Source organism: Salvia splendens, chromosome 11 (genome assembly GCF_004379255.2).
Source record: "Salvia splendens isolate huo1 chromosome 11, SspV2, whole genome shotgun sequence".
NCBI lineage: Eukaryota > Viridiplantae > Streptophyta > Magnoliopsida > Lamiales > Lamiaceae > Salvia > Salvia splendens.
Genome location: NC_056042.1, coordinates 7,790,503 through 7,805,206, shown reverse-complemented (window position 1 = coordinate 7,805,206; position 14,704 = coordinate 7,790,503). Strand labels below are relative to the sequence as shown.

General features: G+C 39.8%; 1 protein-coding gene across 3 annotated transcripts; it reads left to right on the top strand.

Moving 5' to 3' along the window:
- Window positions 1-8,304: 8,304 nt before the first annotated feature.
- On the top strand, window positions 8,305-14,704 carry LOC121755582. Of its 3 annotated transcripts, none has more exons than XM_042150901.1 (9): window positions 8,305-8,426; window positions 8,564-9,530; window positions 9,703-10,025; window positions 10,937-12,046; window positions 12,128-12,283; window positions 12,377-12,707; window positions 12,808-12,878; window positions 13,036-13,158; window positions 14,069-14,704. In XM_042150901.1, exons 2-9 carry the CDS (start codon window positions 8,585-8,587, stop codon window positions 14,420-14,422), a joined length of 3,414 nt encoding a protein of 1,137 aa, XP_042006835.1. In that variant the 5' UTR covers window positions 8,305-8,426; window positions 8,564-8,584; the 3' UTR covers window positions 14,423-14,704. The 3 variants fall into 3 exon arrangements, 2 of the variants coding, with proteins under 2 accessions (XP_042006835.1, XP_042006836.1); XM_042150902.1 differs by lacking the exon at window positions 8,305-8,426 and having other exon boundaries at window positions 8,882-9,023; window positions 9,122-9,530; XR_006040778.1 differs by lacking the exon at window positions 8,305-8,426 and having other exon boundaries at window positions 8,433-9,530; window positions 13,053-13,158; window positions 14,069-14,092.

The window sequence follows — 14,704 nt, the reverse complement described above, 5'->3', positions numbered from 1 at the left end:
ATTTAATAATTTCCTCCGCTAAAGTTTGCACAAATGTGCTCAATTAGATCCTCTTGGAGTTGGGTGTGGGCGCTAGAGTCGCTTGTCCTTGCACGAATAGATAACCGTTCTTGTATAGACGGATGCGCTCCACTTCGAGGCGGACTACTTGCGGTTGAGCTTCCGGGGGATTCAGGGTCGAACCAATTTCCCACCTCGGGTCCTTCGTCTTGGACAATCATGTTGTACAAGATTATGCACGTATACATGATGTCGACCATGCTCTCCATGAACCACGAACGAGACGGAGCTTTGATGATGTTGAAGCGCGCTTGGAGAACCCCGAACGCCCTCTCCACATCCTTGCGAGCAACCTCCTGCTTCTGCGCAAAAAGAGCCTGCTTTGGGTTCGCAGGCCTGCTGCACGTCTTCACGAAGGTCGGCCACTTCGGGTAGATGCCGTCGGCGAGATAGTACCCCATTTTATACAGCCGGTTGTTGGCGACGAAGTTTATGGCCGACGCTTTACCGTCCAAAACTTCAGTAAAGAGGTCGGACTGGTGGAGCATGTTAACGTCGTTGTTCGACCCGGGGACCCCGAAGTACGCGTTCCAGATCCAAAGCTGGTAGTCGGCAACGGCCTAAGTACAACGGTTGGGTGGGTGCCTTTGTGGCCGCTCGTGTAGGACCCCCTCCACGCCACCGGGCAATTCTTCCATTGCCAGTGCATGCAATCAACACTACCAAGCATCCCAGGGAATCTGTGCACTTGTTCGTGCAGGTCGAGGAGGAACTGACAATCGGTCGTGCTTGGCCTCCGAAAAAATTCGTCGGTGAAGGCTGCCCGGAAGCCTTTGCAGAATTTGAGCAAGCACGTGCGCCCAGTGGTGTCTCCGATGTGGAGGTATTCGTCGAACATGTCGGTCGTTTGTCCAGTCGTAAGCTGACGGATTGCTGTAGTACATTTCTGCAGCGTCGTGTGGCTGGGACGGCCAACCGCGTCGAACCCTTCTCGGAAAAACTCTTCCCGGGCCGCCAAAGTATTCGCGATGTGGAGAAATAGCGTTTCCCCATGCGGAAATCGCGACGGAAGTAGGTATCTCCCAAACCGGGTTATCGCAGAAGTAGTCGCGTACTAACCTTGCGGCGGCTTCCTCCCGGTTACGATGGATGTACGTCCGGGAGCGTCGTGGGGCAGCGCGGCTTCCTCCGCCTCCCGGGCGTCGATCTTCTTAAAGTGATTGTTCCATTATTTGACGCATTTGCTCCAAATGATCCATTAGTTTTGAGTTGATTTGAGATGGAAATTGGAGTGGATATAGAAAGCATTTGAGATGAATAGATGTGTGTTTGTGTGTGAAATGAGTATGAAATGAGTCTTTATAGAGTAAAGAAATTTAAAAAAAATAAAAACAATTTGAAAAACGGCTAAAAAAAAACGGTAACATTACCGTTTGAAAAAAATTATATTTAAATTCAATTTTAAAAAAATGAATTATTGCGTCAGCGTGACGAAACCCACTCGCTGGCCAGCGAGTGGGCGTCACGCATGGCCTGGGAGCTCGGCGCGTGGCGAGACGTCGCGTCCCGCGTCGCGGCGTGATGGGTCTCGGGACGGGCTGAGGACGGAAACTGTGAACGCGTCCCGCCGCGGTCCCCCCCGGTTCCATCCCTCCGTGACGGTGACGGGACGCGTAGTGGATGCTCTTAATAAAGTAGAAAGGCAAGAGAGAGTAAAGTAGGTAATAAAATGAAATAAAAGTAATATTTATTTTTGTCAAAAAAAGAAATGACCAAGTCTAGAGTTGTAAGTGGCTCGGGCCGGCCCAGCTCGGCCCAGACCCGTCTATATTGAGGCCCGGCCAGACCCAGGCCCATGTCTGAGCCGGGTGGGATTTTAAAAGTTTGCTTAGCCCGGACCGGGCTGGGTGGGGCTGGACTTCGTTTAAATTTTTTATTTATGTATTATTTTAAAGATATCGTAAATGTATTATATGCAAAAATAAAACATATAACTTGTATTTATATCTCATTAACTAAATCTAAATTTAAATAATGTGTTTAAGTTCATTTTATTGACTTTGTGTTATCAATATTTTTCATGTTCTTTATTCTATTTAAAAGAAAGTGTATAACTAAAGGAAAAATCAATATTGTTAGTTTTTGTTAGTAGATGATGACACATAAGTTGATGTTGCATTTTTAAAACTACAAGTATAAGAACTAACTAGAAATTTAAATAATTCTATAATTATTCATCAAATATCAAGGTTTGAATACGTAAATTACTAATTTTCTTAAAGTTAAACTTCAGAACCGTCTTTGTTATCTCTTAAGATAAAAAAATATAAGAAAAAAATTGATGAAGTCGGGATTGAATGTTGCAATCATGATTTAATTAGTTGGAAACGTATGTTGATATTAAACTATTACTGTTTGAATCCATTCGGTGACACCAAAAAATTGGAACAATAGACAAAATTAACATGTCTCGTGCACAAGATGACATGCATGAATAGAGAAATATACTATTATTAGTGATTAATCTCCTAATTACATTAAAAAATACTAATTATAGAAGGTGAGCCTTTGATGGGCCCAGACCTGGGCTTCAGATGGTCCTGGGCCTGGGTCGGGCCTGGGTTTACAAAACGGCCCAATTGGAGCCCATCTCAACTAATGAGCCCAGGCCAGGCCCGCTTCGTTTACTGGTGGGCCGGGTCCGGCCCAGTTGACACTCTAACTCAGTCACTTATCTTAGTCAGAACATCCCAAAAATGAATAAGACTTAATTAGTTTGGATGGAGAGAGTAAGAAATCATGATGTTAGCCTCAACGAATAATAATTTTAGGGCTTGACGTTATATATAATATATATATATCTATATATAGGTCCATGATCAATTGAGATTTTTTAGGCTAATTGAGAAATGAGATGCAACATTCAGCCACTCATTTTATTAAATGAGTGGTCCAGATTTGCCCAAAAAAAATATTTTGAGATTAATTTATTATGAAAGGGTATAATGGTAAATTTAGTTGAAACAAATAAAATGAAACTTAACTTCTCCCCTCCCATTCTTCTCCCTTACGCCTCCACCTTCTGCTCATCTCCTCCTCCACTCTTTCCGACCCTTCTCGCTGATGCTCCGCCTCAAATCACGGCAACGCTCCTCCTCACCCCGTCACCAGCTCCTTCCTCGCCGGAGACGCCGCCGGAGGTGGAATCCCTAGCTCGCCGTCCGACGCCTCCGAGCAGATAGCCTAGATCCGGCCGCGATTCGCCGGAATCCGACACCAATTCGACGATTCCTTCCTCAACCTCTCCGGATTCGCCGCAATCCGACGCCGATTCGACGATTCTTTCCTCAGCCGCTCCGGATCCGTGACTGGAAGTGGGAGATGTAGTGATTTCCTCCTCGAAAATCTTCATGAACGAGTCGAGGTCGTGGATGGAAGTGCAGAGATCGGAATCCTCTTCGATTCCGTCCAACAGATCCTCCTCAGCCGCTTCACCTCCGGCGAGTCAATCTCCTCCGACTCCGTCTCCGTTTCTGTTATGAATTATCAATTAAGCTATTGCATAGTTGTTATACTATGATGCTTAGAGAAGATTAAGTCAAATAGTTGTTATTTTTTAATTACAATAATTGTTTTTGAGTTGTTGACAATATATACAAGCTTTTGACAAGCTGTTGACATTTGATATACAAGCTAATACATTTACTAAAGTTGTTGACATTTGATATATAACCGGTGACACTATGACAACTATGGTGCATATCGTGTCAACGGCACATAATGTCATGTCAACTACACATACAAGCCATGTCAACTGTGTTACAAGCTATGTCAATTACACGTACAACCATGTCAACTGCACATAGAAACCATGTCAACAACAATTATAAGTCATGTCAACTAGACATATAAGCCATGTCAACAATCCGACACATTAAAACACGAAATGACACTTATACCCCGTGTTGACATAATGGATAGCTGTTGACATTTAGTTTAATCTTGTGGATTAATGGCTGATATTGCATCTCATTTCTCAATTTAGCTAAATAATCTCAACCCTAGCACCCTATATATATATATATATATATATATATATATATAAAGCGACGTAAAACGTTGTTTGAGATCATTATGATGTGAGCATGGGTGATGCGCATCGTATTCCGAGTCCATTGAACGACTTGAGTCGGCCACTAATGAGGGCCATGCCATGTCACCTCCAGGTGCGATATCCGTTCTCGTTCGCAACCTCATCGTAAGGGACTGTATTGTGAAACAACCAATTAAACCACTGTCCAACTATTCTCACCGTTGACAAAACATATCTTTTTTGTATCCTTTGTATTGGATCCAAATTTCAGCTCCAACTAAATAAAATATTAATTTATAATGATTTTTGTGAGATAGTTACCTCTGTTATGGTAAGTGTTAGAAGGATCGTCCGAGGATGACATCAATGAGGTTTGACTCATTTTTCACTAGACACTTTTCTTTCCATCACTTTTTTAATTTACCATTTTGCATTAAACATATATCATCTTAAAACTTCTTATTTTTAGGTGGCGAAAGGAGTATGATTTTCCATATATTTCTTCAGTATGTTCCAATAAAATAGTCATAAATCATAAACGATTTGGACCTAGGGGAGACTCATTTCTTAAATTGAAAACACGTGCATCTCTACTTTATTCTTCCTCTTATTTTATCTCTCCATTTAACATATAAAAACCCGTGCTGCCTAAGGAAGAGCCCATCTTCCTTGAAATAGAGAGAGTGTATTGAAGAATGTGAATTTCCATTATTGAAAAGTTAGTAAGAAATCACATATGTATATGAAATATGGTTCATATGGATACACATATGTTAAGCAGTATTAGAAATGAGTCACCCACCCCTTAGAAGAGTGAGTGATCTATTTCTAATATGACTATGAATACAAAAGGTATAGTTATGCTTCGCTTGAGACCTTGAGTGAGTCAAATGATATTGTTGACATGTCACGACGATAAATGTAAAAGTAAACTATCCATATTTCATATGCTAAATCATGTAAATTTGATTCTTAAATAATATCCTCTCCGTTCAAGAATAATCTTATTTTACAATTTTGGAGTGTTTTTCCTATTTTAGAAATGGAATTTTTTTTTCAGTCTCTATCCAATTTTTCTCTTCTATCTTATTTATTCTCTTTCTCCCTCTTACTTAATCTACTTTGTCTTCCATATCTCTTGTTGTACCAATTATTCATTAAAATTTGCGTCCATAAATGATATTATTCTTCGTGAACGGAATGAGTATTCCTTAAATTAAAGTTTAATAATTTATTGATCCATCCATCAATTCAACACAAAAATTATGTATAAATAAAGAGTAAAGGCCAAAATTGGTCCTAAACATATGCTCATTTTACAATTGGTTCTAGACTTTATCTTTTGAATTTTTACATTCCAACATTTCAACTCAGATCACAATCGGTCTACACTAAAGTTCCGTCAATTTTTAAACGGTCAACGGTTTTAACCCAATTTTTGACCAACTTAAGCAATTTTTAATATTTAATAATCAAAATTTTTTTTAAATAAAATCATAATTATTTATTCCAAATCATAAATTATTTATTCCATTTTAACAGTCATCGATTCATTCACTAGGGTTTCAAAACTGCGCCACTTCTCTTCTTCCTCCGCTGAAAAACGAAGAACCTTCGTGGCTCAACTTCGTAATGCTGGAGCGGTCGTCCTGCAGCAGAGGTTCCGCGGCCAGGTCCGGCGAGAGTGTGACTGACGTGACCTTCGGATTGCGGTACGAGTCTTGCAATTGCAAGAAACTTGCTTCACTCACGAATCATCAAAAGCCATGGCAAACCTAAAAAGCTCTGCTTTGTTTGTGAGAAAAAAGAGTTCACTTTTTTTCAAGTGGTGCGAACCAATCGGGCCAATAAAGAAGAAGAAGACGACGACGTGGATTCATCATTGATGCTGGCCGAGATGGATGGGGAAACTTTAGCGTTGATTTTGGCATCGATCGATGATAATAATCAGACCATGTCAGAAATTAGCTACTGTTGTGATGTATGGATTATGGGTCTTTGTTATTGTAATGTTTGTTTGTATGTTGAAATTCAAGTAGTGAATTTCAGATGATGAACAATCGAATGTGTAGTATGATGAACTAAAATTGTGATGAAGAAGTAATGCAATTGATTCTGGAAATTATGTTGCACTGATTCTGGAAATTTTGTTGCTATGAGCTGTTGAGTAATTTGATGTAAATACTAAAGCTTGAGCTATAAGGCCTTATGGTTCAATACTTCAATGCAGAAATTCTTATTTTGTGGAGATGAAGGTGAGTGAGAGTGTGCCATCTGGGTTGAAATTGAAGGTCCGTCAACGGCCTAAAAGCTCATAGAATCGAGAGAGTTAGGAAGCTAAATTGATGTGTGTGTGTGTGTGTGTCACATGTTGCTGTTGCAGAAATGGAGGTAATTTCCATTTCATATGGGTCAACTGAATTTCAATTCTTGAGATACTATTGAACATAGTAATTTAGTGTGTTCATAATTACTCTATATAAGTTTCTTCATATCTCGTTTGTCCGAAACGTGAGCTATATTATGCGTTTCTGACCATTTGATGGTGTATTGTTTTTGGTTGTGACTGGCTGAACACATGATAAATCTAGCTCTTGATGGCTGAGGGTATATTCCTTGCTACCCTCTCTTTAAGTTATGTTCTTCTTTCATTATTCTGTTCATTTCATAATCATATTTCCTATTTAGTTCTAATCTTATCATTTCAAATAAAGAAAGATTGTGCTTCCATGCTTTGCTTCTGTCAACTTTGGTCATGGTAGCAAAAGTAACATCCATTTTTTTATATATTGGAACAGAGGTTCCCAAGATAGGAGGGTGAATTTGCAATACTAATGTTGACATATATGGATTTAGCTCATGCTTTAGAAAAAATGCACATTTTGAGTGATTGAAAAATACATTAGCAGTAGTACAAATCATAAATAACCATCAAACAAATTCATGAAATGAACTAAAAACCTAGACTAAAGTTTACATTAGTAGTAGTAGAATCAAGCTTCACCAAAGTTTACATAATTGGGCAGTGCCCCAGCCAAATGGGCACACTGCCTGGACAAAACATACATCACCAATAACCTGTTTAATATTCTATTCAGCCACAATGGGCACTGCCCTCTCCCAAACCAACCAAAATATGAACAAAAAACAGTCAAGTTATAACACAATTATATCGAGGCAGTAAGACAATTGTTTGAATTGACAGGAACACAACACAACACATCTCATTTCTTCTTCAAAGTCGATGCACTGGCTAGGTTGTCACCCACTACCGAAGCGGAGGAGCGGATCCGCAAACATGTCAGCTATGGCACTTGGACAGCGTGTCCAATTGTGACCGAGTTGGCAACAACAATGCGCATTTTTGTTGTTCTTCTGATCGCTTGCCCTTCTTCTCTGCTTATATAAACAACAATTAGACAATGGAATATAGGGTGCCAAATCTAATTCAAGGTTGGGACCTAGGCTGCTTCGTAGAATTATATTCCGGATAATACACTCATACAAAAAGAATACCTGTCGTAGGTTTGGAGCCGATGCATCCTGATATTGGCTCATGCGTCGGACAACTTCTTTTGTTGTGGCCGACGACACACAAAGTCGACATTTGTAGTCCGACATTAACCCTTTCCGGGACATAGTCATGCATCCCTCACATGACAAACCATACACACACACCCAATAAATTCGAGTTCCTGTCCCACCACAATCCACATTCCCAAAAAAATATCCATACTCATGCATCTATATAAAGCCCCAGAATCTCAAATCCAATTTTTCCCCAAACTATTCATAATCAAAAATCTATGTAAAGCCCAGAATTCAAAATCCAAATTTTCCCCAACAACTGAAACCCTAATCACTTTAAAACTGAAACAACCCTAATCATCTATATAAAATGAGATAGTACTCTCTATGTCCCACTTTAGCAGTCCCAGTTACTTTGAACACTCGTTTTGTAAAAATGATAATAAATAGATAAAGTGAAGAAATGATCCGAGTTGAAATGTTCAAGATGTAAAAATTCAAAAGATTCTAGGACCAAAATCTGGGTATATGTTTAGGACTAATTTTGACATTTACTCATAAATAAATGCTAAATTAAAAAATCGAATAAAGGAAAAAAGAAACAAAAGCAAAATTAGATCGGCGGGTCGAATCGGGTCATATTCGGATGCCACGCTAAAGCTACCCGCAGCAAAACGCGTCGCGGACGCCACTTCATTCCCCAAACCCAATTTCACAATTCTCTGGGTTCCGTTCTTCTTCTCTCCAGCAATACACTGATTCATCCTCAATCTCTCCAATTCAACAGCTTTTGCTGCTTCAGCAGGTACGCCTTCTCATTACGCATATGGTCCCGCCTCTAATTCGTGGTCTTGGTGTAATCCGACGGAATAAATTCATCAATTTGTAGAGATTTAGGTGATGTGTGTGAGAATTAGGGTTTCATTGAAAAGTCCGTATTAGGTTTAGAGGTCTCTGGCTGCAATGAGGAGCCGTTCGCATCGGCTTCCGATTGCGGAGCCCCGCCACGACGACTGGGTGGACGGGTCATGGACGGTGGACTGCGTCTGCGGCGTGACTTTCGACGACGGCGAGGAGATGGTTGATTGCGATGAGTGCGGGGTGTGGGTGCACACGCGCTGCTCGCGCTACGTCAAGAGCGAGAAATCGTTTGCCTGTGACAAGTGCAAGAGCAAGAGCAGCGGCGGAGGTGGCAGCAGCGGGGTTAGGAATGAGAGCGAGGAGACAGAGGTAGCGGAGTTTTTAGTTGAGTTACCGACCAAGACGCTGAGTATGGAAAATCCGAATCCACCAGCGGTAGCATCGGGTAGGCCTTTTAGGCTTTGGGCTGATATTCCCATGGAAGAGAGGGTTCACGTGCAAGGGGTGCCCGGTGGGGAACCTGCTTTATTTTCTGGGATTGGTATGTCTTCAGTTTTTGGACCTCAGTTGTGGAAGTCTACTGGTTATGTTCCTAAGAAGTTTAACCTTAGGTATACTGAGTTTCCTCTCTTGGGTCAGGGAAAGGTTGATGAGAAGGAATACGAAGAGATGGATACGACAAATGGTGAAAAGAATGCCAACAAATCTGATAATGGTGCTCGGGTTTTATTCTCTTTGTTGAAGAAACACGACGGTACTTCGCCTGCCCCAGTGGTAGATTCTGTTAGCGTAAAAGGGGGGATTGTTGACAGGGGTGTGTGTCAGGAAACAGAGGCACCTAGACAGAAGAAGAAGTTAGCTGGTGACAAACCACATTCTGCCCCTGAGTTGAGCATAAAGAAGAAAAATTCGGTGACCGTTATATTGCATTCTGGAAAGCGCAAAAAAGAGGAACTGAGAACAAAGGATCAAAATGTAAAGAAAAAGGTTAGGGCTACTGATAAAGAGGGTGATTTTAAAAAGCAGAATGTTCATGGCTCGAAAGCAGGTGAGTTGATGTATATTTTCAAATCTAGCTTTGTTTTCTTTGAACTGTCTATATGTTATTGTGTTTGAGGCGAGTTTATCATTTTCTCTAGATGAATGGTCGAATGAAGTTTAGTTAGTGGTAGTTGTTTATTGTGATACATATGATTTATTTTTTCCATCTATACTATTAGCTTCAACATTCTCAAGAGATGGAAAACATCTTGAGTTTTCTCAAGGCAGAAGCTGCAAGGCTGTCAGTGATGATCTTCAATGTGGCAAAGATCTTGGCGATCAACCATTGGATCGTCTTGGTGAATGTGCTACCAACTTAGCATCAAATGAGCATGGTCTAGAGGCCACCCCTAAAAATGATGTTTCAAGGGGTGAAATGTTACGGGTTGGCTATAAAGGGGCTCAAGTTCCTCTGGAATCAGAGAATGTCTCCAAGATGTGTAACGGTGTGGAATCTTTAACTGAAGTGAATGGTCCCAGGAGCTTAATTGTAAATGAAGAGGTTTGTATATTCATTGCCTTTAATTCTTTATATACTATCAACTATTTGTACAATTGTACTTGCAATGCAGTGCTGCTATTGTGCTGATTTATCTGCACAAAGTTCTTGTCTAGCATATTTAAAATATGGATTTAGGTATTCTAGGCTTTTTTAGAGAATGGTGTCTCATTTGTATGTATAGCTTTGGTTGGTTTGCATACCTGTTGTTGCTATGTACCATAAGTCCAACTTGTTTAGTTGTAGGTTTAAATATGTTTAATTATTTTCAGTTTCATCCATGCTATACAACATTTTCAATGTCTCCTATAAGCTGTTATATAAGCTATTATCTTAGCTTCTACTCATTCTCCTTGGGGCAAAGTTTATCAAGGTCTCCCCTTGAAAATTTTGCTTGTAAATAGGACTTTCTGTCTGAAAACTTAAACCTTAAATTAGATCAAAGTAAGGTATGTTAGGAATGTTAACATATTTAGACAAGTAAAAACAGTAAAGGAAAAACATGCCTGTCGGAGGCATTGATCTTTTAGATGTCAGATAGGAAAAGCAGAGGTAGTAGAAATTGTGCCTCTAATTTGTAGCCATCATGTTGCATAATTCATTTTTGCTTGATGGCTAAATTATGCAATTGCTTTTCTTATGAGTAGTGTTTCTAAATTGTTTTATTCGCAATGCATGTGTCGTTGTCTTCATGTTGCGGATTATGGATAACAAGATATAAAGCTGTTGAGTAAAATATTTCATAATGCATACATGGAGTGTGTGTTTTGAGCTTTTGACCATCAATATTGATTAGTTCCCAGTAGAGCATTTAACTATAGCTACTTTAGTGTGCTTCAACATGTTGAGAGGATAATTACTTAGCAGCATGCGAATTTTAATTTATTAATTAAGTTACTGGTGATACACGTCAGAGATGTCAAGCTGGTACTGGAAGTGTAGGAACTGGCTCATCTGGAAAGGAGCCTGTTGTTGCACATGTTAGAATTGCTGCTGCAGATGCTAAAGAAAGTGAACACGGTCAAGATTTAGACATTGACGAGGCCAACTCACAGCCAATTAAGAAACTGAAAATTGAGTCAGATGCCGATGATCACAGGGACCAGTTGGTTGAGTCTCTACATTTGAATTACGTAAAATTAGATGCGGCCGCCGAAGCCTCAACTCAATCTCCTGGATTGTCTGTTAATGTTGTTACCGGGGAAGGAAAAGTGGTTGGGATGTCTACTGTAAACACAGAAGCAACTGAAGCTAAGGTCCTTGAAGCTAGCAGGAGCCATATCGTTGGCCGTTCTAAAACGAATAAACCTGATGGCTCAGCTGAAGGTACCCTTCATCCCAAGAGAGAACATTCAGGATCAGAAGGTTCTATTGGAGCAAGAAAAAGGTCATCAGGGCTTAAACCGAGCTCGGAAGTGGCTGATGAATTACTCAAATCAAATGGCACATCGAGAAGTCATTCAACAGCTTCATATCAGCGTAAAGCAGGAGTTTCTGTATTGAGATCCACTTCTTCCGGTATCGTGTCCAAATCATCTGAAAATTACATGGCCTTAACTGCTCAAAATTCCTCTGTTCATATCAGACATGAGTTGTCTGATAGCAGTCAGGGAACTATGAAAGACAATGCTTCAGCTGATAAAGTTGAGCATGTAGAAAAATGTGGGAGGCCAAAGAAATTACTTAAAGAACCTTCAAGATCAGGCCCTCTGGCAAAAATATCAGAGACCAAGAAAATGTCCAACTCATTTGATTCAAAAAAGGCATCAGATTTGAAGGATCACAGTCTTCATTCTTCTTCTAAAGTACCATTGGGCTCAAATGTTGCATCCAGTCATGTTGCTGGTGAGTGTGCTAGTCTGCCATCAGTGGAGGGTGCATCCAATAAAGCGGTAGCTTCAGCTGTTTCTGGAAAAGGTGAAAAGTCTTATCAGACAGGTTGTAACCCGCCATCTAAAGGACATGTAATTTCAATGACCTCTTCAGCATCATCAAATATTCCCGCTACCTTGAGTGATGAAGAGGTATAAAGCAATTATCGAATTTTATGTTTGTATTTTACATATTCTTTCTCATCTAACCTTTTTGTGGTATGTCACATTCAGCTTGCTTTACTTTTACATCAAGAACTGAATAGTTCTCCAAGAGTTCCTCGGGTGCCACGCATGCGTCATGCTGGAAGTTTACCTCAGTTAACAGGTCCAAATGCTACTAGTGTACTGATGAAGAGAACTTCTAGTGGTGGAAAAGATCAGGGCATGGTATGCCCATCTTAATTTGTCCATTGAGTTGCTTTTCAGTATTTTTATCTGACTATGAAATCAAGGTTATGACTCATCTTTAATGAATTGAAGGCTTCTAGGAGGAGGACCAAGGACTTTTCTGGAGATGGATCGCACGCTCCTCTGGAAGCTGTCAACGAAGTTAAAAAGTTGGAGAGAAAACCTACTTCGCAGGATAACAGGAGGCATAATTCCAGTTACAGTGTAGATCAGCTTTCAAGAAAAGAAGTAGATGGTGCTCTAGTGAAAAGTGTGCCATCAATGAAGAAGACAAACGCGAACAGCTCCATGTCATCATCAGTGGATGCTAATGGCCACAATGTATCTAATCGCCCATCATCAAGGAGTGCTGCTGATGATGATCGGCAGATGGTTAGTCGTCAGACAAATCGTACTTTGCCTGGTTTGTGCTCTTTCCAGCTTAAAATTCGACTTGTATATTGTGTTTCTGATACAGATTGCTAAAAGCATGGTTTATCATTATTTGGGATTGAATTTTGTAGGTTTGATTGCTGAGATTATGAGTGAAGGAAAACGCATGACTTACGAAGAACTGTGTAATGCTGTTCTGCCGGTATGCCACTTTACTTAATCTATGGTTTATCATTACTCTCTCTCTCTCTCGCTCGCTTGTGGATTATACAATTGAGTGGCGTAGTCTTTCAATTGACTGGTAAAATTTTATCTTCATTTTTTTTCCACTTAAAAAATATTTTAATGCTTATTCCCAGCATTGGCCTCACCTAAGGAAACATAATGGAGAGCGCTATGCATATTCAAGCCACTCACAGGCCGTACTTGATTGTTTGAGGAACCGAAGTGAATGGGCTCGTCTAGTTGACCGTGGGCCAAAGGTATTCTTGTGCAAACGCTTTTATCTATCTGCTCCTCACGTAGTTCCTTGTTATTACTCCTCAAGTAGTTCCTTGTTATCTGCTCCTCACCGTTCCACAATAGGAGTCACATTTTGTGTGGGCACGAGTTTTAAGAAATGTTAAAAAAGTGGGTTGAATAAGTTCGTGGACTATGGGTCCCACTTATATATATTAATTTTATTATAAAATGTGAGTGAAATAAGTTGGTGGAATATGAATCTTATATCTCCAGCATCCATTTTTTTGATCGAAGGATTCATATCTCAGTTTTAATACCCCTTCCGTCCCACAATATTGTCACTCTTTTCTATTTCGATCTGTCCAACAATAATTATCACACTTCATTTTTACCATAAATAGTAAGTAGGTTCCACATTCCACTAACTCACTCCACTCACATTTTATTATAAAACCAATATAAAAAAATGGGTCCCATATTCTACTAACTTTTCCAACCAACTTATCATTTATGGTAAAAGTGAAATGTGACTCTTATTGTGGGATGGAGATAGTAATAAGTTTTAGACTATTGCACCAGTTTTTTCAGATACATAATTTTGATACTTAACACTGCTATGTGAATTTGTACAAATACATAATTTTGTAAGTATGTGGATTTGCACAAATACATAATTTTGATACATAACACTTCCTTATATGCCCCTTTTTAGCACAGTTCCATCTGGTGTAGATATTTTGTTTGCATGCGCACAGTCGAGCTTACTTGTAAGTGGATGTAGTAATGCATACAGTCATCTCTCTTGTTTATGTGGCTATAATGTTTTTAGAGAATTCTGGAGATTTTGAAGATTATATTATCTTTAAGCATTACTTCTACGTTGAAATGTGCATAACTGTGTTGTCTATATTTACGTACTTCCTATTTCAGACTAGTGTGAGTAGAAAGCGAGGCAAACTTGATACTGATTCCCTGAGCATGGAGTCCGAGGATAATGAAGATCAGATGGTAAAAACTTCAAAAGATGCTGGGAGTAAGAGTTTTGAATCTCACCAAGAAGACTTTCCCAAAGGAAAGCGGAAAGCCAGAAAACGCAGGCGACTTGCTTTGCAGGGAAGAGGTGTTGTCAGGAGGCGGCGTAGAGCTGGTGTTGTTAGTGATGATGAAAGTGAATCATTTTCTTATTCTAGTGAAGATAGTATGTCCAGCGAAGAAGAAATACAGGGTGGTGGGACATCTGTAGTTGGCAGCGAGGTCTCAGCTAGTTCGGATGAGGGGCGGTAAGACTTGAGTGCGTGGATGATGCTTTTTGTGCCGTGCTGTAACTCAGTTTTTCAGAAACAAGGAGACTTATTTGAATGTGTAAGCTGTAACAATATTGTACATATAGCATAAATTTTGTTATAAAGTTTAGGTTAATTCCTAGGGTAGGCTGTAAATTAGATTCTTGAATGTAGAATATCTTCTTCTACTTATAGATTTAGGGTGTTTTACTTGAGCTGATATTTTCTCTTTATTGAATAATAGCATTTGGCAAGGAAAAAGAAAAAAGAAAAATTAATTTTA